This window comes from Lemur catta, chromosome 2 (genome assembly GCF_020740605.2).
Source record: "Lemur catta isolate mLemCat1 chromosome 2, mLemCat1.pri, whole genome shotgun sequence".
NCBI classification, from domain to species: domain Eukaryota; kingdom Metazoa; phylum Chordata; class Mammalia; order Primates; family Lemuridae; genus Lemur; species Lemur catta.
This window is the reverse complement of record NC_059129.1, coordinates 74,417,914-74,444,557: the sequence shown is the minus strand read 5'-3', so window position 1 is coordinate 74,444,557 and position 26,644 is coordinate 74,417,914. Positions and strand designations below refer to the sequence as shown.

Genomic DNA, 26,644 nt, shown 5'->3' with positions numbered 1-26,644 from the left:
TGTTAATATTATATATATATGTATACACATATAGAGAGAAAATTTTTTTAAACTTAGGGGAAAAGATAAAAAGTCCTGTGGAAAAAAGCGAACAAAAGATAAGAACAGACGAGTCATAAAAGACAAAAATACAAAGACAAACTTTAATATATGAAAACATGTTCAACTTCACAGTAGCAGAAATGCACTTTAAACCTACACTGAGATACCACTTCTCACCCATTAGATTAGCAGAGATTCAAAAGTCTGAGCATTCATTCTGCTGAGCAGGCTGTACGGAAACCAGCACTCACCCATTGCTAGAGGGAATTCAGCAGGGGCCAACTACTATAAAGGGGAATGTCTTTCTTACCCTTTGACCCAATAATCCCACTCCTAGGAATCTACCCTGAAGATATACCTACAAATCCAAAAATATACATGCAGAAGATTATTCACTACAGCATTATTTGTAATTGTAAAATATTGGAAACTACCTAAATGTGCAAAAATTGGAGATTGGTTGAATATGTCATGGTACATACACACAATGGAGTACACCATGCAGCTATGAAAAAAGAATGAGGAATGTCTCTGTGAACGGACACACAGTAATTTCCTGGATATACTGTTAAGTAAAAAAAGGCAAAGTCTAAAGTAGTATACACATATATATACACACTATATACACTGTATATCATACATACTATACTACCTTTTGTGTAAGAAAAAGAGGAAATAAGAAAACATACATGCATATGTTTATTTTTGCAAAAAGATGGAGAAAGAAGATAAACTAGAAACTAATGAACTAGGTTACCCACGAGGGGTAGGGAGAAGGAAAATGAGAGGGAGGGACACCTCTTCGGATATACTTTTTAAAATAAGTATGATTTGGGGAAGCATGTTAATGTTCTACATATTCAAAATATAAGATAAACAAGAATGGAAAAAATTAAGTGAAGGCATTATCACTACCTAGTTTACTTTTATCATGTTTTAATTTTCAAATAACCTTGAAAAAAACACAGTATAGTGTCTCTTTTTTCAGAAGCAGTCAGGGATCACAGAGAAGCAGATTAATTTTTTAATGTTCACAAAGCAAATCAGCAAAAGAGTCCAGGACATTTTACCTCAATTTTCAATGCAGGACTAAACTTTTCAGATACCCAGAGTTTGACTGTGAGCTCAATCTAACAGAAAAGAGGAAAGAAGAGAAGACAAGGGGCAGGGAGGGGAAAAGAGAAAAGAAGTCTGAGGCCCTCAAACGCTACAGTAGGTACTTCTGTGAAAGAAGGACCAACCCCGAGGAGAGGACCATATGCCTCCCAGCCCCTACATCACATCAACAACTGCGGTTCCAAGTCTGAGACATTGTGCAACTGGCCGGAGAGATGAGATCATGGAGCTGAGATCAGTGCTTATGGAAATTACCCCTCAGGTGGCTGACCTCCAACATTCCCCGTTAATATCAACAACTAGCACTGTTCTTCCACCAGAGGCAGCCAGCCCAGGGGATAAGAGACCACATATAATCAATCTCCAGTTGTGGAGTGAATTTCTTGAGCCAGCTTAGATAAAATGGAAAACCCAAACCACCAGTTCTACTCCCATGGAAAAATAAAGGAGGGAATCAGAACCGAGAGAGAAGAACTGGTGGAAGTCTCCTGTGAGGGTCCCTTTCTCATCCTAAACCAACCACGCATCATTGGAGAACCCTCAGCTGTTTGTTCTCCAAAGCATCCCAGGGTATCAGGCCTAACTCCCATCCCACAAGCAGAAAAGGATACTGCTGACTTGACTATAATGTTTGTTGTTAAGGCAACAACTCAACGTTCCAGTGTAATCACCTAAGTTGGAGACTTCATCACAATAAACGAGAAATGCAAAAACATAGTTTTCTCCAAAAGTTTAAGAGTATCACCTTCAAGTTAATAGTTTTATGAACAGCTCTTGAGTTTGGGAAGTACTAGTATAATCAGACTTCCAGACACTTCTAGAAAATTGAAATACAGAAGTCATGAAGCTGTTAGGATAATGATCTATGAACCGCTATTTATAAGGGTCACACAAAATATCTACTTTTCTGGGTCATGAGTTTCCTTTGGAATAACCATGAATGTAAAATCCTCAGAATTTATCATAATAAAGATGAAAGTATTGTTCACAGAAACATATCAAAAAGTAACGTTCTGGCAGGGTGCAGTGGCTCACACCTATAATCCTAGCACTCTGGGAGGCTGAGGCAGGAGGATTGCTTGAGCCCAGGAGTTTGAGGTTGCTGTGAGCTAGGCTGATGCCACGGCACTCTAGCCTGGGCAACAGAGCCAGACTCTGTCTCAAAAAAAAAATGGCTTACTACAAGTGTCAAAATCGCATGTAAATAAAAGTAGAATCAGCTCCTGTGACTTTATCAAGCACTTTCACTGGCAAAAAGTTGATAAAAAATATTCTCTATACTAAAAAAAAGAAATTAATCATTATTAACTTTCTACTTTCTATGACATAAAATGGAAAATGAGAACTTGAGAGTTTTTTTTATGCTTCACTATCGCCTCTAGTTATACTCATGACCAATGATAGCATCAGAATTCTGAAGCCTACTTTTTCCTGTGTTTTCAACTCAACTTGGCCTGAATCTCACTTAAAAAATTGAGCTGCAGGCACTGTGATTTAAATATTTGAGGAAAACAAGTGATTTAAATCTTCAATTAGCAGATTCAGGATTTCCAGTCCTTATCAAAAACAGTTTTCGTTTTATGGTCCTATTTTTCTTTTTGACAGCAAAGACACGTCAATGATGTAGCTGTTGTTTTGACCGAAAAAACAATGGGTTAGGTTACAGGGCTCCCGGGCCAAGCATGATTTAAGTCAAACAATGCGCCGTTCATAAATGACATTTAAATAATATTATCATGACTCATACCAAAGCCACTTTAATTTCTTAAAAAATAAAAACAACTACAGTATATTTAAAGGACTTTGGCACATGTGATGGCAAGAGAAAAAACAGAGTTTCTGAAATGAGACACTGACTTCATAATGAAAAACATTATACCAAGAAGCTTTTGTCCCCTACTTTGAAATATAATTTAGTTCAGCGTGTGAGATGATGTACTTTGGGGAGCTCCATTGTGCTGACTTTTACCAGCTGACTTCACCAAGAGTAACACATCAAAATCACTGGTCACATTTCCTAGCTGATAAGGACCTGCCAAGGCCAGGTGGAAGTGCTGGTGTCCACAGATAATCACCACACTGTAGGAGCACTTCAGAGACCTTCTAGGCCCAATCTCCACATTAGGATGCTGAACCTAAAGTCCAAAGGAGTTCCTACTGACAGTAACTCATTCATCCCTTCTGTATTTACTGAGGTGACCACATAGCAACGCAATGAAGAAGAGATTAAACATGGCCCCCACTGTCACAGAGCCCACCCTCTAAGTGCAGAAGACAGATGATGGACGGGATAATATTAAATAATGTTAAGTGAAAAAAATAAAATGGAGGAGCATACATGAGACTTACTAACTGGTCAGGGAAGGCTACTCTGAAGGAAACACCACCTGAATGATGAAGAGGTGGCGGCCATGGAAAGATCTGGGAAGAGCATTCCAGGAGAGGAGGAACGAGCCTCAAGGCCCTGACTCGCTGTGGAGCTGGGAGGGCTCCAGATGCAGCCACATGGGGAGCCCAGAGTGGCGGCAGATGGGGCAGAGAGGGAGGCCCAGCCAGTTCACGCAGGACCTTGAAGGCCGAGGCCAGTCACCCACTGGAGGATTTTAAGCAAGCACGTGGCAGGATCTTGATGCTTTCAAAAAATTCCTTTTCTATCACGGGGAGAATGTAGCAAAAGGCAGTGAACACAGAAGCAGACAGACTGCTCAGGAAGCCACTGCAGCAGGGCAGGTGACCAATGATGCTGTTTGCACGGAACAACTAACAGTAGGAAGGAGAGAAGTGGAAGCATTTTACCATTTGTTTTTAGAGACAGAATGGACAGGATTTACTTGCTGACTTTAGACCCTGGTTCCAGTTAGAAGCAACTAACTCTACTATAGCTGACATTTGTTATGCACTTACTATGTGTTGAATCAAATGCTAAAATATCTCATTTAATCCTCAAAACAGCCTCACCAAAGGGGTTCTTTTATTACCCCTGTCTTACACGTGAGAAAATGGAGACTCAGAGAGGCTGTGGAAACCAGCCCAAGGTTGGGGCCCGGAGTTAGCGCACAGGGCTGACTGCCTCCACGGCCCGCGCTGAACCCCTGGCCTCTACGTCCTCCCCAGGGAGACTCCCCTGCGTTACAGCACCGTGCTCATCATCCTGAACAATCTGGAAGATTTTTTTGGCATTTAGAGAACAATGCTTCTTTTGCTCTGGCAACTCTGCACTTTCTAATGACCAAGAAATGTGAGGAAGGCTCCCAAGCAGTCGGCAGAGATGCCCAGAGGGCCACTGTGAAAAACTACAGTGTGGCGCCCACCTGGTCAGGACCGGCCTGGAAGACCAGTGCTGCTTCTGGGAAAGAACAGACACTGAGGATCTGAACCCCTTATTTTGAGGACAGCTGCTGACCCAGAGCAATATAGCTGGGACACAAACTCAAATTATTTTTAAGGAATGAGTTATCACTCCTTAAATGGCTCAAGCTATTTAAAATTTATCATTTTTTTAAAGCATTACTATTTGATTAGGCAAAGTGACAGTTCATAAAGCATATATAAATATGAAATTATGTGGCATTTTCAAAGATAGTTTACTTTATTTTATAAAAATATAACAAGTTATAAAGCACCAATCTAATTCTTATGTACTTTCTTTTTTTTTTTTTAAGACAGAGTCTTGCTGTGTCTCCTGGGTAGAGTATAGTGATGTCATCGTAGCTCACAGCAACCTCAAACTCCTGGGCTCAAGCCATCCTTCTGCCTCAGCCTCCCACGTAGCTGGGACTACAGGCATGCACCACCACACCTGGCTAATTTTTCTATTTCTAGTAGAGACAGGGTCTTGGTCAGGCTGGTCTCGAACTCCTGAGCTCAAGCAATCCTCCCGCCTCAGCCTCCCAGAGTGCTAGGATTACAGGTCTGAGCCACCGCACCAGCCTAATTCCCGGGTACTTTCTACGTGAAACCAAACAAACTAAATCTTCAATACAAATTGACATCTTGTCCTCAAAAGATGCAAATTTTTATAATTTGGGATTATAACAATCCCAAATATTCTTTACTTATCTCCTTCATTATAGCCATGAGGCCAATGTATAAAGATCTCATTTGTTTTTAGCATGGCACACAATATGCCACAGAGACCATTTGGTACCACTTCTTAAACTTAATTATAATTAAAATTTTTAAAAAGCAGTTCTTATATGTATATATTTCTATATATATGAGACTGATATATAATATGACTGATTATATGACTGATCCACAAACATGTACAAAGAAGGATAATTTTACATAGGCAATTCTGTACAGAAAACACCAACTTTTGCCAGATCTTTGAGAATTTCCCAGAGGACCTAACCACCTCCTGGGCTTGAGGGCCGGCCACAGTGTCTTCAGGGCTTGGCCATAATCTGAGGGTAAATATGCCATTATGTCCTTCCCCACTCAGAACTCAGGTCCTGCTCAGCCCTGACTCTAAACCCTGGTCTCCGTTGGTCTGTCCTCTCACACACTGCATTGTTCCTGACTCACAACCCCTTGACTCCCACTCAGCCTTCGTCTGTGTCATCCTACCCCGGGGAGATCTTTGGACACTGACTCCGGCTCATTTACTAGAACCCAACCCTGTACTACTCACCGCAGTCTAATCCGACACCAGAGGGGCTAACGTTTGCCATCTCCTTCCCTACAGGACTCCATGTTTCTCCCTCACCATCTTATCAGAACCCCCATTGAGACCTCTGGCACGCTGGTGGTATTCAAGCATCTTGGCCTAATTCCCGGTCCTTCCCATCCTACCCCTCTGCTTCTAACAATCCAAGAGCGTTGCAAACTAGAACTATACCACAGTGTTCTAAGGAACAGGGTGGGACCACTGGCTGGGGGGAAGAGTTAACCGTGAGCAAGTTATTTAACTTCCCTGTGCCTCAATTTCCTCATCTTTAAAATGGAAATAACAACAGTACACCCACCTCCCAGAGTTTTTCCAAAAATTAAATGAAACGTGGAAAACATTTAAACAGAGTTAGTTGCTATTACTATTATTACATAGAATTAGTTTAGGATAAACAGGTGGCTACATAATGAGGGAACCTGGAAGAAAGACTCACCTCAAAATGGTGTCTTTATGAGCATATTCACACCTAATGGGTGCAATGCACACCGTCTGGGGGATGGACACACTTGAGGCTTGACTCGGGTGGGGCAAAGGCAATATATGTAACCTAAACATTTGTACCCCCCGTAATATGCTGAAATAATAAAAAAATTTTTAATGGTGTCTTTACTGAGTTTTCTAATTCTTCTATGGAAAAGTGAGCAAAACAGCTGATAGCTTGCCTCTACTTTGCATTTAACTTGTTATAAAAAAGCAAAAACAAAAAATTAGGAGTTGGAAAGTGTTGAGCTTTATTTTTCTTAGATTAACTGAATAAGCATTTCTAATTATGTTGTATGAACCCTTCTAATCCTCATGAGTTTGATGGATAGGATATATCAGGATACATCATATAAACTGTGCAGAGAGAAATACTTAGCCACACAAGGATCTTGCTAGAGATCCCCTGATAAGCGGAAATGCAAAACTGAGACTGTAACTTTGGGTTGGCTTTTGGAGTATTTCAGGAAACCAAATTTGCATCATTAAACACTTCTCACAACACTTCATTTTCTCCTAGGTGCGGATGTTAAGAGCATGAATTCAGAGTCTGCATCCCAGCTCTGCCACTTACTGACTATATGACCCTGGGTAAGTCAGTTAACTGTTCTGTGCCTCAGCTTCCTCAACTGCAAAAAACAGGATGGTACTATTAATAATACTCACTGTGCACATTCAATGAGATAGAGACGTAAAGCGCTTAGAACACAGTCTGCCACACACCAAGCACTCAACTCACCTTAACTGTTGCCATGAGCAAGTTGCTGACACAAATCGCCTGGTGTCTGTGGACAGTTTCCACCTCTCAAGGTGTCAGGGTAGAGTCATCACTGGTGTGGCATTTTCTGAGGGGTCAACAGGTCCTCCCCATACAAACATTTCTCTCCTAACCCCATCTGATTGACATTTTAAATGTACGGAGAAGGTCCCACCCCAGGACCTCATGTGTTGATGTACACACCATCTTCTCCACCAAGCAACAAATTCCTTATGAGGAAAGGCCCTGACTCCCTGTTTCCTCAGCACTAGAACTGATCCTGGCACTAGGAGATGCTCCATATATGTGTAATGAACAAATGGATGAGCATTCCTTTAGACTTTTAAATAGTTTTAAATTTCAGATCCTTTATTATAATAAAAACCCCCGCAGAAACTAACTCCTTACACCACTGCTAACAAACACCTTAGCAGCAATGAGCGAACAGTTAGCTGAAGGAAGAATGGTACCAGCTTCCCACTGCTTGCACTTCTGGCATGTTTCAACACCATCTAGACCCATCATCACCCACCGCAGACAAAATCTGTGTATTTTGAAATATGGTCTAGAGTGAACCCTGCCTGAAAAACAAAGAAAAACTTTTTTTTTTAACAAACAAAAGTAGGTTTCTAAAATGCTTACCTTGCCTCATAAATGAAAGGGCTTTTTCTTTTAAGTTATCTGTCAGTTGTCTCTTTTTAGTCAGATAATCCAAAATGTAAATATTTGGAGCAAAATTTATCATGTTCTGTTCACCGCAGCCATAAGGCATCCGAATCAATGAGGCTAAGCCATTGATGGAAGGACCAAGAACATCTCCTGAAAGCACAAAACATTCAATTCATTCAGTGAATACTCAGTGACTGTTACCTACTGATGGCGAAGAGACTTCCACTGAGGACAGAAGGCATATGCCATTAGAGCAATGATTATTCCACTGCTTGGAACAAAGTAGAAACTTTACATCAAGATTTAAGAAGCCTGGTCAAAAAATAATACTGTAGTGGTACTGGATTTGTAGATCATGTGATTAATTAGAAGACTTTTAGCTGAGTTAAAGATATGGCATAAATGAGGAAAAAAATATTTTTTAAAAAAAATCTTGAACCAATATGTCAGGAATTAACCATTAGGACACCATCATTCTTACACAGGAAAGAAATGTTTTATTATTAGTATTCTGCACATAAACAAAACTTTATTCTGATTTCTTACTGACGATACACTACAAGTACTTGAGAAATGATATTTTTTAAAAGAGCAGGAATTGTAGTATTTCTCAATGCTTTCTATTGAGCAATAACAAAGTAGAACTCACAAGTATAAGTACTTCAATGACTCTCAGGATCAAAAAGGATTAAGGATATTCTTCTTAATCTAAAATTAAACAAAATGCATGCTTAAAAAACTCTTCTATTCACGTCCTAACACCATGACTCAGGAAAATTAGTAAAAATTCAGAACTATGAAGGCTGAGTTCTAATTTTGACCCTGCTGTTTTAAGCTATCTGGAGAAGAGTATCCTTCTCTGTGGTTTATTTTGAAAACTTACACCAAACCAAGTACAAATACCTAGTGAAAATCTGATCCTAAAAAAGTGAATACAAAAAAGAGAAAAAGATCCCTTTCAGGTGAATAGGCAGCAGCCATGGCAATATGTCTTAAACTTTGGATGCTGACACAAAGGAATACATAGAGCTTACATTATTACCACTGCAGGTTATGTTTCCAATATTCAAAGTGAACAGAAACTTAAGACTCTCAAAGTTCACAGAAGCAAGCTAATATTCACAGACTCTGGGCTACAAAATAAGTTTAAAAAAAAAACACATAAAAATAAAATTTGAAAGTTTATTCTTTACATCAAGCATAAAAATTAAGCCTTAGAATATTTCTATGACCATAGATAGGCTCATTTGTAAGTACAGAGTGGTGGTATACATTTAAAATTCAAGGGTAAGGCAGCCACAGTGGCTCACACCTGTAATCCTAGCACTTTGGGGGGCCAAGGTGGGAAGACTGTTTCAGGCTTGGAGTTTATGACCAGCCTAAGCAACACAGTGAGACTCCATCTCTACAAAAAATACAAAACTTTGGTGATCATAATAGTACATGGCCATAGTCCCAGCTACTGAGGACACTGAGGCAGGAGGATCATTTGAGCCCAGGAGTTTAAGGGTACCGTGACCTATGATGACGCCACTGCACTGTAGCCCAGGTAACAGAGTGAGACCCTGTCTCAAATCAATTAATTAATTAATTAATTAATTTAAGACTTCTTCCTTCTGTGTGTATATGTGCATGTGTGTGTGTATGTACTGCATCTCTCAGCATCCCAACACTGTAGGACATGCTTAGGCAGAATTTATTTCCCTAAACAGAGAGTTTACTTAATTCTTTTTAAGAATTGGCCAGGGCAGAGGCTCGGGCCTGCAGTCCCAGCTACTCAAGGCTGAGGCAAAAGGATTACTGGAGGCCAGGAGTGGAGTCCAGTCTCAAGGCAACACTGCCTCTTAAAAAAAAAAAGAATTATATCTGAGGCTCCAAATAAAGTCCTCTGTCTAGGGATTGGATGTTTGGAGTTGTAACAAAAAGAATTACACATGCAGGTAAAATTTAAAAGAATTCTGAAAAAGTACCTTAGGTCCCAACACTTTAAAGACCTAACAAACTACTTTAGATGCCATTAAATGTAACATTTTCTTCAGTTATTTGTAAGGCACAATTACATAAACAAATCATTTGTGACGGTTAATTTTATGTGTCAACTTGAGTGGGCTACAGAGTGCCCACATTAAACACTGTTTCTGGTTGTGTCTGTGAGGGTGTTTGTGGATGAGATTAGCATTTGCATTCGTGAACTCAGCAAATTTGATTGACTTCCCCTAGGTGGCTGGACTTCATTCAATCTGTTGAGTGCTTGAATAGAACCAAAGGCAGAGGAAGGAGGAATTCACCCCTTTTTTTCCTGCCTCACTGCTTAAACTGAACATCTCATCTTCTCCAGCCCTCAGACTGAGATTTATATCGTCAGCTCCCCTGGTTCTCAGGGACTCACTGAGCTATATCATCAGCTTTCCTGGGTCTCCAGCTTGCAAAAGCAGATGGTGAGATTTCTCAGCTCCCATTATCGCATGCGCCAATTTTATTTATATATATATATATATATATATATATATATATGTATGTGTATATATATGTATGTATATATATAAATATATATATTTTATTGGTTCTGTTTCTCTGAAGAACTCTGACTAATACACCATTTGTGTAGAACTATATTTAATTCAAAAGTACTTCTAGCGTGGTGAATACAGTTAGTAATAAGAGTATTGTACATTTCAAATTTGCTAAGAGAATAAATTTCAAATGTTCTCATCACAAAAAAATGTTAAGTATTTAAGATGATGGATATGTTAACCAGTTTGATTTACATATTCCACATTGTAGTCATAAATCAAACATCACACTATACCCCATAAATTCATACAATTATAAACTGTCAATTTTTTTTTTTTTTGAGACAGAGTGTGGCTCTGTTGCCCGGGCTAGAGTGAGTGCCGTGGCGTCAGCCTAACTCACAGCAACCTCAAACTCCTGGGCTTAAGCGATCCTCCTGCCTCAGCCTCCTGAGTAGCTGGGACTACAGGCATGTGCCACCATGCCCGGCTAATTTTTTTTTATATATATATTTTAGTTGGCCAGATAATTTCTTTCTATTTTTAGTAGAGACGGGGTCTCACTCTTGCTCAGGGTAGTCTCGAACTCCTGACCTTGAGCGATCCACCCGCCTCGGCCTCCCAGAGTGCTAGGATTACAGGCATGAGCCACCGCGCCCGGCCAAAACTGTCAATTTTTTTAAAAGCACTTTTAGGTTACGGAAGTGACTAAAGTCAGTGAGTAGCTTCCTACTGTAAAGGTTACTCATATCCTACGGAGAACTACTCTAGGCAGTAGTTCTCAACCTTTGGTTATCAGAATCACTGGTGAAACTTAGCGATAGCCCAAGAAATTCTGACTTAGTAGGTTTAGTGTAGAGCCCAGATATTTGTGTTTTTACAAATTTCCCTAGAACATTCTGATATTCACCAGTGGTAGAAAGCCACAGAATCCAGAAATTTTGCTCTTAAAATAACCTCTCCCTCCAGCTACATAGTAGTGAGGCCTTGCTACTCGAAGTGCGGTCTGCAAATGAGAAGCATCACCATCACCTGGGAACTTGTTACAAATGCAGAATCCCAGGCCCACCCCTCACCTACTAAACCACAATTTGCTTTTAAACAAGATCCCCAGGTGATTCATATGTACTTTGAAGATTGAGAAGAACTGGTTGAGGATACATAATTTGCTAGCTTTTGTATTGTAATCAGTAGTTGGGACCAAGTAAAAACTCTTGCAATCTCTTCTCATTAGGACTAAATAAGAAATTACATCTATAAATAAGTGAACAATGTATATTATCATATACAAATAAACCAGTAGATGGTAACATAATCTATCCTTACCAACCGCGGTGATCTGAACTCTTTCACTACCAGTCACTGTATCAGGAGGAAATGAGAAACTCAAAGTTTTCAGGGTACTTTGTAGCTTGTTGTCAGTTACGTCTAATAAGATGGATTGTGAATATGATTTTTCTATTCCTTCAGCCTGTTGAGAAAAAGGAACACAAAGAACATGGTCTCTACTCATCTATTTACAGAGAACTGTACGTAGATATGAAGACAAACATCCAACTTGTTGTACCTGTGGTTTGTGTATGCCTAGATAAGTAACTACCATTTCTTCTTTTTTTCCCCCTTAAATTAGCTATTTTATTTAAACAAGTAATGTAAATATTTATTTCACAGAATGAGCTTTTCCTTTTAGTTTGTATCACCATAAATTGCCATAACTTTGATTACTTTTTCTACTTTTAGATTTCTCACTAAATACAGGACCCTGCATTAACTGAAAGGTGCTTTTCAACAGGATCTGAACTTAACTGGCGCTGTTTCCATGGAACTAAATTAAATCTGATGACATATTTAAGTACCTACCATTTCTTGATTCTTCAAATCTGTTAATGTTCACTTTCTAGTTAAATTAGACAAAACACATCATGGAATGACCATGAAAATGACAAAGGAAAAGGTGAAAATGTAATGAGAAAAACCCTCCGAGGTAGTTCCTATTATTATCCAGAGACAGGAATTAAATACCTTTACCCAAGTCATACTTGGCAGAGCTGGGATTCAAGCCCAGGGCTGTCTCACCCCAGAACACAAGTGCTTACCCACTGTGCTGAGTTATCTTTTTGCACAGAATGTCTTCTCTGAAAAAAAAAATCTACAAAATCTCTTCTGCCTGCACTGTGAAATTCCAATATTCCAGATATACACATCACCTTGACCATGATTTAATAGGATCCAATGTAACACAGTTTTTAGATGTAAATGACTATAAAGAGATTTTACAGTCTTAAATTTAAAGAGGAAATTGGCAATTATCTCTAAAACACATGTGTAATATATTTTTACATACAGATGAGAAAACAACTAGGCACTGACAGGAGGGTGGAGAAGACAATCTACTGGATTTGTCAATAAATTTAACCAAGAGAAAAAAACTTCTGTTTCCTTCCAATTACGTATTTCCATTTCATTTATTTAAGACTTCAGACATGTACCTTCACTAAAATCCTCTGGGTGACAGCGTCAGAAGCAGTGGGTGAAAGAGCAGCGACTGTGATAGGGATTTCTCCCAGATGTGTTGGCTTGATGGGGAAAAGAACAGTTGCCCCATCCTCGCTGGGAACCAGAATGGTCTGCTGGTGTCCCGTGGCATTCATTTCATTCGAAGTCATTAGAATATCAAATTTGTCACTTTTCTCAATGATTACCTTAACCTGGAAGAAAAAAATATCAAAGGTTATATATGATAAATTCTCTCCAGTAGAATGTTGTTTTATCACCACCCTGAGTGCTGCTAAATCCGTGAGGCTCAAGACTCCCTAGAAAGAAAGCATTTCTTTTCTATGCTTTCTCCCTCTACCTCAAGGCACAGGGAGAAAAGCCCTTCTTTAGCTCCATTTCTAGTTCTCCCAGTAACATTAAATTCTCTCATTATCTGAAGCCATTAAGGGGCAAGGATGTGCACGGAAATGCTATTTCATATATTGGTATCCCCACCAGCCTCATTTAACTCTGTCATCCTAAAACACATTGGTCCCATTAGAAAAACATGGGACAAACATGATAAAATATTATTACACTCATTGAGAGTCTCTGAAAAAAATTCTTCCAAGGAAAGCATGGCTCAGACATTAGTCCTAAAGCACATCTTGGTTGTAAACTTTTGTAAATTATCCCTAAGTTGCCAGCCTTATCATGAATAGCATTTCTCTAGGTCTCACATTTTATGAATTTTTTTCCCATTTATTTTCTCATCTGCTTCTCAAAATATTTTTTGTAGAGATAATTATGATTCCCATTTCACCAATGAGGAAACTATAAATATAATAAGTCATTTGCTGATAAGTGGTAGACTAGACATTGAATCTGGGCCTTCTGACTCTTTTGCTTGTTGCACTACACCATGATGACTAGATTAAAAAGTAAAGGTAAAAAATAAAAAACCAATTTGCTCTATAGACAGAGTACTTTAAAGAGGTATAAAGTTAATTATAATACAAGTCCATACTTATTCTAGGGGGAAAAGAATCAATCATTTGGCTAACACTACTGCAGGCACAATACAGTGAGAATTGTGTCGTGCCTTCCAGGGAAATGACTAGCTAAGGAGACACAAGGCACATGACCCAAAAGGTAAATCTGGCTAGAAGTGGTGGCCCACACCTGTAATCCTAGCACTTTTGGAGGCCAAGGTGGGAGGATCCCTTGAGGCCAGGAGTTCAAGACCAGGCTAGGCAACATAGTGAGACTCCATCTCCACAAAAAAGTTTTTAAAAATAGCCAGGCATGATGGCACACACCTATAGTCCTAGCTACTCAGGAGGCTGAGGCAGGAGGATCGCTTGAGCCCAGGAGTTTGAGGCTGCAGAGAGCCATGATCATGCGATTGCACTCCAACCTGGGCAACAGAGCCAGACCCTGTCTCTAAAAAAAAAGAAAAGTAAACCCTGGAAAATATAATGCACATTTAACATGGGGCCTACAGAATCATTACAGAATGAGTGAGATGCTTCAGGAAAGGCAACTTAGTTTCAAGCCAGATCATGAAGGGGATAACTTCTTGTCAACTGCAGTGGACACAGAATGGCAGTGAGAAGTGGCAACACATCTAAATGTGGGAAGCCCAGAGGAAAATGCAGGAAGCCAGGAAAGAGAAAGGCATGCCTCAGAAACAATAAAAAAGATACATGGCTAAAGTGGATAACTTGGGCTGGAAATTAAGGAAAGAATGCTCAGACACGCTAAGGATACCCTTAGATATTAATTAGCAGAGGAAATCTTGACAAACTATGTCTATGTTCAATCTCCCAGAAATATATAAAATGTTTAGAAGGCCGGATGCTCAGACACCACACAACCTAATCCCTGAATGTTATCTCCATTTTCTCGTGAAGTGTAAATGATCAACAAAACCTTGAATATATTACCTCAGTGGCATCTTTCAAATAATTGAATATGGTTATTTCCAAAGCAAATTCTTCACCTCTTATAACAGAATAGGGAAGATTCAGAAAAATGAAAAATGGTTGGAAGGCTTGCAGCTAGAAAAAATACAAAGAGTACATATTTTTATTCAGGTCAAAATTCTTCACTTACATACTGAGATACATATTATAATATTTTATTATACATTACTTTCCTTTTACTTCTCCTTAGTATTTCACTTAGAGCAACATACTGATTTTTTGAAAAAATCAAGTACGCAGGTATATTATACTTTCTATGAATTTCATTTTGGGATGGTAAAAAGGCAGCACAAAGTATCCATTATAAAACAGGGTGCTTTCAGGTATAACAGAAGTGAGAGCTACTGGCCTAAGGCCACCCATGGTCATTATATTCCTCTTGCCAGTGACTAGTTGAGGAAACAACACATGACACAATTTGACCACAAACTGATGTGAAGTAACATTGGCTAGAACACATCTGGAGAAGTTCTGCTCATCCTTGAAGGGGGACACATGGAAAGACTCTCTCTTCTGGCCTTTGGGGTGGTTAGATCAGGTCAATAATACACGTTTCTATCGAAATCTAAATATAGATTTCACACATTCAGCAGTTTAATACAGCTCATGTTCTAAAATATAAAACAGATGAAAAGTAAAAGGCAAAGCCAAGTAATCTCCAAACTGTGAAAAACATCATAAGCAATCATTTTCTAAAAACCCACTGAGGAGTGGGGACTGTCTTAGCTTAATGGCACTACAACATTCAATAAGCGCCCCTTTAATGGAATACCTCCACTGGAGTAGTTGTTAGTCCAAGACCTAGGTCCTCAGAGATCACAAAACCAGTAGCCACCCAAGAAGTGATAGAATCAGGTACAGTAACTTCAAATTCGTGGAAAATCCTGGATCTGAAGTCAAAGGTAAGCATAAAAATCATAAAACCAAGAACCATATCATTTACACATCTACATGTAAAACTGTTTAAAAGATTTAAACATAAAATAGTAGATCCCAAGTGCTCAAGGAATAGATCATCATAAGGTCATAATACTGCATACTGACCCATATTCCCATAAAATTTTTTACAATGTTTATATTTCAGAATGACCATTATTTTTTCATAAATTTTGCATAGAGAATAAAACATAGTTTCAAACTTTAACTCCAATTTTTTCCCTCTAAATTTGCAGAAAAGTTTTTTCTCTGTATCCCTGTCAATGCTGTTATTTATATTTTTTTGAGATTTGAGTCATGTTTTATCTCAAGTATCCCTAAATGGCTGACTATAAAATACCATGTAGATTTCATAACTTACCTAAGAACTATGAGACTTCAAAGAAGTTAAAAATCACCCTTCATTTAAAAAAAAAAGACCTATCTCTCCCACCACAATTTGCATGTGGCTTTATCAAATACTGTACTGAGATTCAATAAATATCATTCTAAAACAAAAACCTCTTAGTCGATTTAGTTCTGAATCACATTACGTTTGTACTTAAACATTAGAAATTAATCTAAACTTATTTAAAACAAACACTAAACAAAATATATATGGCAAGGAACTTTATAAATTTTTACCCCATCTTGGTGTCTAGCCAAATCCAAGTCTCTGGAAAATGCTTTCTGACACGTGGATTGCTAACCGAAGAAAAGTCATGAATGTCTACCATAGATCCTTCACTTTCCTCCACAAACCTCTCAGCATATTCCACACTGTCATCTATAAACAGACATTGACAATGGTTAGGAAAACAGTCACTAGACAGAATGAATTGTAAACTTCATGCACAGAGTGAATGTCAATCACTTGAGAAGGTTTCGAGGGATGTAATATACTAGTGAGAATATCAGGTTTCTCCTGTTACAGTGAAAAGGTAGAAGAAGGATTTCAGAAAAGTTATTACTAACAATAGAATGAGTATTACAGTGGGCATCGGGCAGGAGGTGATAAGTAAAGAAGAACAAAGATGGGTAAAAGTGGAGACTGACAAATGGAAAAAGAAAGATGCTTGGAAGGTTGTCTAGGATAGAGCACTATATGAGGAAAGCAAAATGTACCACACATCTTTAATACATAGAGGTCATAATGACTTCATAAATCTTTAAGAGTATAATATTATCTTTTAAGCTTCAGGACAGAGGTTCAGGTGTCCCGTGGTGGCAAGAACCAGCCCAAAGAGACCCTGGAGGCTTAGTATGGAATAACTGAGAACACCTGACAGAAATAGGGAATTCAGGGATAGAAACTGTGAGATTCAAGGATAGAAACTTCTGGAAGCCTTTCCAAATGATGTTAGTATAAATTTATCTGAAAGAAAAGAGAATAACTTCTACAGTTAACCATTCTCATTTGTACATGTCCTTCCATCGGAACATTTATGGGCTCTTGTTAAAAGCACCTTATTACTGGGTGGCCAACTCTATTTAGCAATTGAAGGAACTAGGATGTACAGATATCACCCTGCCCAGGAAGAGTTCATATTGATGAGGGGTGTGTGTGTGTGTGTGTGTGTGTGTGTGTGCGTGTGTATACAAGCATACTTCATGGCATCTCGGCTATTTTCTAGGTGAACATTAAAAAGCTAGAGAAATGTTTCAAAAATATGTTGCTCCTTTTAACTAATTCCAAAATAATAGCATAGTTTGTGATACAAATTGGAAGCACAGGACCTGCCAATATGTCCAAAAATATAACTACCTCAAAGAATTACAGAGAATAAATGGAAAGATTTATTTCAAAGACCTAGACAGGAGCCCAGAAGACCATTCCATGTCATGGTCCGGATGTACTTCCAAGTACATTAAACTCCAAACATCTAAGGACAAGAGAACAGAAAGTGAAAATCATAAAATCCATATTCTACCAGCAAATATCCATACCTATATATTAATAAGTAATGTTGAATATCTGAGTGAAAGATAAATATTTCATAAGCACATTGCCAGGTTTTACTTACAAACGCCATCAATATAATCCTCTGTAAGACTTGCATCCGTCAATACCCAGAGGCCACATTCCTAGAAAGAATAATTTTAATTTTCTTTTAAAAACACAAGTTTAAATGCTCTCTAAGTTACCTCAGCAGTCTGCCACACTCCTGTCTCACTCTTACTCATTTTAGAGTGCTTAGGTACATATATGTACATATATTTGATCTCTTTCTCTTTCTCAATTCTCACACACACACACACACACACACACACACACACACACACACATGTATTTACATGAATAAACAGCCATTTCAAAGTCAAGGAAAATGTATAAAATATATTTATAAGGAAATGTATGTGTGTGTGTACATATACATATATATGTACACACACACATATATATATAAAGAAAAGAAATTGACTTTTTTTTTAGTCTAGCCAAGTGTAATAGTGAGGAAATTGTTTATTTAATGACAATTCCATTAATTTCTTTCATAGTGAATGTTTCCATTTGCTTTTAAAACTGGAAGGATGATTACCTTTTCATTTCAAATTTCACTTATATAACATATAAGTGTTAATATAAATGCGTCCTCCAGCGACACATTTAATAAAAGGTTGACATTTCATAATGATCATTAATCCTGAAAGTGTTTTCCATAATAAAGGATATTAATATCTTTCTAATATAGCAAACTAAACATACCTGAAAGACTGCAAAAGAATTCACAAACATGCCTAAATAATAGCCTGTGTTATAAAGCTCCAACTCATGGACCACCTAAGGAGAAGATAAAATACACAGAATGAATGAATTCATATCAACCTTCCACAACATTTCTTATAAGTAACTTAGATAAGACAGGGCCCTCGTGCTTATCAAATCTAAAAGTGACACAAATCAAGTAGTAATGAATATGCAAATGCTTTGTTCATGATTCAATCAGTCAAAACTACATTTTTAATTTAATTTTAACTTCACTCTGTACAGCAACTCAGAATTCCTATGAAGTCTGGACTTCAGTTTTGCCCAAAAGGAACTTAAATGTCACTGTTTGAAAAGACCAACAGGTAGAAGTCAGTATTAAAAATGACCCATACTTTTGGCAGAGATAAACAGGTTAAATTTGATGAAGATTAATATAAAGCTTTGCAAAGTATCAATGGCCTAAATTTTTAAAAGTAACCTAAAAAGGTAATTCAGAAAAGAGGAAATATGAATTATTAATAAGCAGAAATAATATTCTGCCTCATTGATAAAGCAATGCAAATTACAGCATCAATGAGACGTAGTTTTTTCAATAATGAGATATTTGCATGTATCACATTGGCAATGCTATTTTTTTTTTTACTTGTCAAGTGCAGTAGTGAGAAGGGAGAAAGAGTAGAAGAAGTTCAATCTGTAACTGACTATGAACAATCAAGTGAGATAACTTACTACCTTTGGACCAGCTAGCAATGCTATTGTTTTTTAGAGCAGTTCCCATTGCTAGCAAGAGTGGATACAATAAGCTAAAAGAGGGAGCAAAATTAGAAGTTCCTCAAAAAGTTAAACATAGAATTAGAATACAACCCAGTAATTCCAGTCCTAGGAATATACTCAAAAGAACTGAGAACAGAAACTCAAAGAAACATTTGTACGTCAATGTTCACTGCTGCATTAGTTACAATATCCAAAAAGGTGAAAACAACCAAGTGTCCATCCACAGAAAAATGTATAAATAATGGAATAATATTCAGCCATAAAAAGAAATGAAGTTCCAATACATTCTACAACATGGATGAATCAGACACAAAAGGTCAAATATTATATAATTTCATTTATGTGAAATATCTAGAATAGGCAAATTCATAAAGACAGAAGTAGATTAGAGGTTGCCAAGGGCTGGGGACAGGAGGAAATAGGGAATTATTCCTTAGTGGTTCCAGAGTCTCTGGGGCCATGAAAAAGTTTTGGAAACAGAAAGTGGTGATGGTCGTCCAACATTGTGAAGTAATTAATGCTACTGAATTATACATTGAAAAATGGTAAAAATGGCAAATTTTACGTTTTACATATTTACCTACAATTAAAAAATTTAGATATTATACCTTTTCAAGTAACTATTTTGATACTCCTCCCTTATTTACATTAGCAATAACTAGACAAGACAAAGGCAGGATTAGAAACCGTGAAAGAATCTAAGTACAAGTTGAAAAAACACATTCTGGCATAAAATTAAACACCTGTAATCACTGTTTCTGCAATGCTAACAACAACCACGGCTTCGTCCACAGTAAGCTACTAGAACAGGCACCAATAAGAAAACAATAGAATGAAAAGACAGAAAATTTCATAATGTCTCAACAAGCTGGCAAACTGAGTTAGCTCAACTACAGACGATAGAGCCAGAGCCAGACATAACGAGGAGAAAAGGTTTTAGTTCCAGGACTCCGCAAAATGTAAATACATAAGGATTTGCATCTGCTCCCACTCAGGCATGAACGGATAGCAATATTCAAGAAGCAGCATCTAAACAGTGGTTATTGGGGACAAGGGGAGAAGGAAGGAAATGGGGAGATATAAGTCAAAGGGTACAAAGTAGCAGATATGTAGGGCGAACAAGTCTAGAGATCTAATTTACAACATGAGAACTAGAGTTAATAAAATTGTGTGTTATTTGGGGCTTTCTATTAAACAAGTAGATTTTAGCCGTTCTTGTCACCAAAAGCAAATAGCCATGTGGTATATTAATTTGCTTCACTATGGTAGGCATTATACTATCTATATGTATCCCATAGCATCATGTTGTAAACCTCAAATATACATGATAAAATTTATTTTTTAAATAAAGCATCTATCGCATTTAAAAAATCCTCCTTTTCTCAGTTGCTTAATAAAAATGCACTTTCAAAGGCGCAGCACAAGCTAATGATGAGAAGGCTGGTGTCTAAAAATTACTCCTGGAAGATGCAGTACACTTAAATCATGCCAAGGCATTCAAGAGGCTCTCGGCAGCACACACAAATTTAACAAGAAAGAAAGAAGCCAAAACAGTCTATTATCACCGGCTTCTGACTCCCTCCTTCAGAGCTAACTCTGGAGAAACAATAAAAGCAGCAGGAAACTTGGATAAGTGGGATGAGAAAAACCCTGGAAGAGCAGAAGACAGCTGGAATTTGTGTTGGAAGAAAGTGGGTGGCTTCAGTCTGAGACAGAGGGCAGCTAAAGGCAGCAGTGAGAAGACAGGCTAGAGGAAAGGTTTTTAAATTCTGCCCTTGCCTCTCTCCCGGGGTTAGCCTCAGGACAATCATGCCTCCCAACTTCACTGCCAAAATCAGCAGCAGACCCACCACCTGCGCAGGTGTCCCGAGGAAAATACCAGGTCAGTAGTTCTGACCTTCTGGTGCGGGAGACTGGCGAAAACATGTAGACAGACCCATGGCCCCCAGCATGCACTCGACTTCCCCTCCCCCTTCAAACCCTCAGGGCCGGTGGATCATAACCTCAAAAGACTCTCTCTCCTTGGTGCTGTTTTCCCCGAAGAGTGAAACTGAAGAGAGGCAGGCAGCAGAGCCAATCAAGAGTAATTCTCTAGTCCATGAGGCTAGACTCCTCTCTTTAAATTCACAAGACCTACACAGATTGGAGCCTGATGTTCAGCCTTCCCCAACAGATATTATCAGAGCAGCTGCCAAATCAACTAGACTTCCAAAGAGTAAAACTACTGTGAAAGAAAGACATCCAACTAGACATACCTCATGTGATACAAGATTACTGAAAAAGTCAACTCAAGAATTCAAAATAAGCCTCATAAATAGATAAGAGATAAGGAGATAAGAGGAGATATGAGCAATAAGAAAACAAGAACAAAAAATAAGAACCAAATAAAAATAATAGATATTAAAAATATAATAGCTGACATAAAAGACACAATACAAGGGATCAAAGCAGGATAGACACAGCTGATGAATGATCAGTAAGCTGGAAAAGTCAACTGAGGAACTCTGTTAGAGAAATACAGAAAAGACAAAGAGATGGAAAACATAAAACAAAAAGCTAAGAGATTGTGAAGGATGGAAGTAGAAGTGCCTGCTTCTGAACAACAGGAGTCCCAGAACGAGAGAAAAAATAAAATGGAGAGGGGGAAATATATGAAGAAATAATGGACACAAATTTCCAGAATTAAAAAATGAAGGAAGAGCATAGATTAAAAGTGCAACCCATAATAACACAGACTAAAACCTGTACACGAGCAACACCATCTGACTAGGGTAGGGGTAGAGGAGAACAAGGAGACAGTTGTAGACAAAAAAGGCAAAAAAGCATACTAAAATGCTCATCTTGTCAGATGAAGATACAAATATTGATAACCTTAAGAAATCAATAAGGATAAGGATAAATACATATAGTTCAGGAGTTAAGGACATCTAACGTAATAACAAAAATAGAATTATATAACCTTTAAACCAGCCAAACAAAATTTGATCTAGCCCCCAGAAAGAAAAAGAAATAAAAAGAGAATAGTCTAAATTATTTTTAAATAGGAAATAAAATAGCAGAAAAAGTTCTAATTAGAACAAAAATTACCATATTTGTAAATGGGTTAAAGAAGCTTATTAAAAGATATTGACTATGCAATTAGTTTAAAAAAACAAAAGCAAAATCGACAAGACACACTTAAAAACCTATAAAAGGCTGAAAATAAAAAGATGGAAAAATATACCAGGCAAATATGAACCAAAAGAAAGCTGGGATAGCAATATTAATATCTGACAAAATTTAATGTAAATATATACATACCACATGTATATATATTAACATAAATAGAGACAGAGACAGTACACACACACACAAACATATACATATATAGGGAAGGAAAATCAAATAATATATTTATGAAGCTATTTAGAAAGTGATAAAATAAGAGATATTACTATATTCAGTTAAATCAAATGCAAGATTTAAAGACTCAAAGAATAATATGAATTGGTCGGGTGCGGTGGCTCACACCTGTAATCCTAGCATGCTGGGAGGCCGAGGTGGGAGGATCGCTAGAGGTCAGGAGTCCAAGACCAGCCTGAGCAAGAGTGAGACCCCCGTCTCTACTAAAAATAGAAAGAAATTATCTGGACAATTAAAAATATATACAGAAAAAATTAGCCGGGCATGGTGGTGCATGCCTGTAGTCCCAGCTACTCCGGAGGCTGAGGCAGGAGGATCGCTTAAGCCCAGGAGTTTGAGGTTGCTGTGAGCTAGGCTGATGCCATGGCACTCTAGCCCGGGCAACAGAGGGAGACTCTGTCTCAAAATAAAAAAAAAAGAAGAAGAATATGAATTTAGGAAACATCAAAGAGAAAAAAATGACCAACTGGTTTTTTAAAGTTTTCTTTAAAAAAAGACTAAAAAAATCAGTTGTATAAACTGAAGAAAATGTATAATTTTTCACAAGCGAATTAATTTTACAATATAATGACCAAATCAACCTAACAATATATATCTTTCTTCCCGATGTATTGTTAGTCACTGTACTGAATCAATTAATGGACATAGATTATACAATCTCTATTACAGCTAACAATGGCAACAAGGATATATTAAGAATGTATAAATAAAAATTCAGTAGTCATTTCAGTGACTACTGAATATGAGATTAGTTCATGTAACATTCATATCATATACCTCTTGGTCTATAAGTTTTCTGCAGATTGACATGATTTCACTCCTTCAATAGACTGCAAATTCCTGATTCAATGGGAACTGCAATTAGTTATAACCATCACATTTAACCAAAATAGAAAGCACTTCAAAATTATCTAAAGTTCTCTTATCCAGTGTCATATGGAATTGCGCAAGTCAATTTTCTAGTATGTTCTTGAGTGCCTTAAATTAAAATACAGTATTAAAATGAGAGAAAGCTCTAGGTGACATTTCTTCTTTTTTTACTGTGTATATTTATGAGGTACAATGTGATGGTTTGATATAGGTATATATTGTGGAATGACTAAATCAAGATAATTAACATATCCATCACTTCACATACTTGCTATTTTCATGGCAAGAACATTTAAAATCTACTCTCAGCAATTTTTAAGTATATAAGACATTATTATTAACTATTGTCACCATGCAGTAAAATAGATCTCCAGAACCTTCTCCTCCGATCTAACTTTAGGTGGCATTTCTCATGAGAGATAGCAGGCACCTAACCACATAGGCATCTTTCCAACATAACCAATGTAAAGATTCTTTTTTATTTGGAAGCTTTACTGATTATTGACTTATACAAGCAAAGAAACTATTAACAATAAGATTTCTTTAATTATTTAAAGTAATGCAATAAAGTTTCCTTTTTCTCTTTTAACATGTATTTTTGCAATGAAAAAATGGCTAAACTCACATTTTCCATTGTAATATCGTTTGAGGCATTCATCAGATTCACGCTTTTGTCAACAGCTACGATCCCAACTATCGAGTCAGGCTGTGTCACAGAGATCCTAAGAGAGACTTTCTCAGATGGTTCGGCATTAGCTTTACTCCAAAATAACTTTATCTAAGAAAGAGAGAAAGCAGGATTGACTTATTTCACTTTTTTAAAGTATTATTTATATTTCTTACCAATAGTAGATCAATGACTCAAAATCTAGCAAAAGAATCTACATTTGCCTTTGCTCAGGGATAATTCTAAAACCATACATCACCCTTCTCTAGGGAAAGGAATTAAAAAACTACTTCCACAGTGTTTGCAAGTCATGGAATGTCTCACAGTGGTATAAATTGGAACTATTCTTCAATTCTCTACCTTTCCTCTTCCGTTTCTCCATCTCCCACCCCTCAGCCCCCAGCTAGTGCTGAAGAGAAGATAGCAGTGTCCAGCACACCTGGAGAAGGCCAGCATCCAACAGGAGGAACACGAAAGAAGAAAGAAACTGCAGATGCCTACATACTGGCAACACGGACTTAGGAGTGAATACAAGAGGAGCTCCCTGGAGGACTCACAGATCTACCTGGGCCGGGGGTGAGGGAGGGCTCTTCCCAAGGAAGAAGGTGGTCAGACCGAACACTAGTCAGACCTCTCTGCCCTGTGTCTCCATGGCTACCTGCACTTCCTCTGTCATTACACTCATCAAAGCGCCATCCTACTAATACTTCATAAAGAATATCAATCATCTCACCACTGCTCAATCAAATGGCTTGGTCATGAGACCCCTTCCTACTGGGAGTTTTCATTTCACCAGCTGCACCTCAACTTCCCCTGTACCAGTGATTGTACTGCCTCCCCAAGAGGCCTCCATGTTCTCCTCAGCTCAACTGAACTTTAGACAGGCTTCTTCCTGACTGTAAGCCTTTTCTTAGAGCATTCACTTTAGAAAACTTGCAACCATAAATTCTTTCTCTGCCCCTTTGAAATGTAAATCTCCCAGCCTGTTGCCAGTTTTACAACCCAGAGCTGGGCTTTCATTTATCTATTTCATTAGCTGGAAACTAACCCAGGACAAAGTTTCAACCCATATCATCTCAAGTGGCCTCACTTCCTCCCACACCCTTCATTTCACTCTCACACCAATATCAACGCCACATGAATTCTGTATTGCCACTGGGCTTTCTGGAGTTCCATGCCAAAGCGGTATTTACTCAACCCTTTGAAAAATCCTGAAAAGGCTTCACGGATTTGAGTTAAAAAGTCCTACAGCCAGGAACATCTTACAAATAAGACCCTCAGTGACCAGGGATTCCACAGGCAAAAATACTTCCATAGTCCTAAATATGAAGAGTTTCAACTGTAGTTCTAGAAATGAATAGTATAAATTTCTAACCAATTTCATTTAATGATACTTTTATAAAGAAATACTGTAGGCCGGGCGCAGTGGCTCACGCCTGTAATCCTAACACTCTGGGAGGCCAAGGCGGGTGAATCGCTTGAGCTCAGGAGTTCGAGACCAGCCTGAGCAAAAGCGAGACCCCATCTCTACTAAAATAGAAAGAAATTATCTGGCCAACTAAAATATATATAGAAAAAATTAGCCGGGCATGGTGGCGCATGCCTGTACTCCCAGCTACTTGGGAGGCTGAGGTAGTAGGATAGCTTGAGCCCAGGAGTTTGAGGTTGCTGTGAGCTAGGCTGATGCCACGGCACTCACTAATGCCAGGGCAACAAAGCAAGACTCTGTCTAAAAAAAAAAAAGAAAAAAAAAGAAAAGAAAAGAAATACTGTATTTCTCAGACTTCATTAATATGAAGTTTTCTTTTAAACATCATTACCTTAAATCTTACCTTATTTTCAAAAACAAGCTGAACAGGAATTTTTAGAACATCATTTATAATTTCCCCATTATCTTCAACATAATACACAATTATACAGGCTTTTGGAGCCCAGGAATTTTCTGGTGTTAAAGAAAACGTTGTTGAATTTTGTTTGCCTACAGCCACCAACTGTCCCCTGGATACTACCTGAAAAGAAGAATAGGTGAGTTAAATTTTTTGCTAAAACTAATAGGATCTCAACTGAAGCTATGTTTATCATAATTTTAAACATATACACATATTCTTGACTTAAACCACCTTCAAAATCTTTTGAATACAAAAGAACCTCCCTGACAAACACAGAGAGTATTTTGTGGAAAACAGAAAATGATAAAGTTAAAGTGATACTGATTGGAACAACAGTAGCTTCATAGTCAAGAATCTATTTTTTGGCTGGGCGTGGTGGCTCACATCTGGAATCCTAGCATTCTAGGAGGCCAAGGCGGGAGGATAGCTTGAGGTCAGGAGTTTGAGACCAGCCTCAGCAGAAGCGAGATCCCGTCTCAACTAAAAACAGAAAGAAATTAGCCAGACAACTAAAAATAGAAAAAATTAGCCAGGCCTGGTGGCACACACCTGTAGTCCCAGCTACTGGGGAGGCTGAGGCAGGAGGATTGCTTGAGCCCAGGAGTTTGAGGTTGCTGTGAGCTAAGCTGATGCCACAGCACTCTAGCCCAGGCAACAGAGCAAGACTCTATCTCAAAATCAATAAAATAAACTATATGTATATATTTA

The 26,644-nt window shown here is 38.0% G+C and overlaps 1 protein-coding gene across 1 annotated transcript in view; it reads right to left on the bottom strand.

Annotated features, from left to right (window-relative positions):
- The window catches only part of CD109 (CD109 molecule), a 120,492-nt gene that overhangs the window by 24,820 nt on the left and 69,028 nt on the right, over window positions 1-26,644 (bottom strand). Inside the window, exons 14-23 of the mRNA XM_045543897.1 lie at window positions 25,880-26,056; window positions 24,006-24,158; window positions 18,332-18,406; window positions 17,649-17,709; window positions 16,270-16,411; window positions 15,482-15,599; window positions 14,671-14,784; window positions 12,739-12,957; window positions 11,576-11,720; window positions 7,710-7,886 (exon numbers count right to left, since the gene is read on the bottom strand). Of these exons, the coding sequence (XP_045399853.1) occupies window positions 7,710-7,886; window positions 11,576-11,720; window positions 12,739-12,957; window positions 14,671-14,784; window positions 15,482-15,599; window positions 16,270-16,411; window positions 17,649-17,709; window positions 18,332-18,406; window positions 24,006-24,158; window positions 25,880-26,056 (1,381 nt within the window). The remainder of the gene's footprint in view (window positions 1-7,709; window positions 7,887-11,575; window positions 11,721-12,738; window positions 12,958-14,670; window positions 14,785-15,481; window positions 15,600-16,269; window positions 16,412-17,648; window positions 17,710-18,331; window positions 18,407-24,005; window positions 24,159-25,879; window positions 26,057-26,644) is intronic.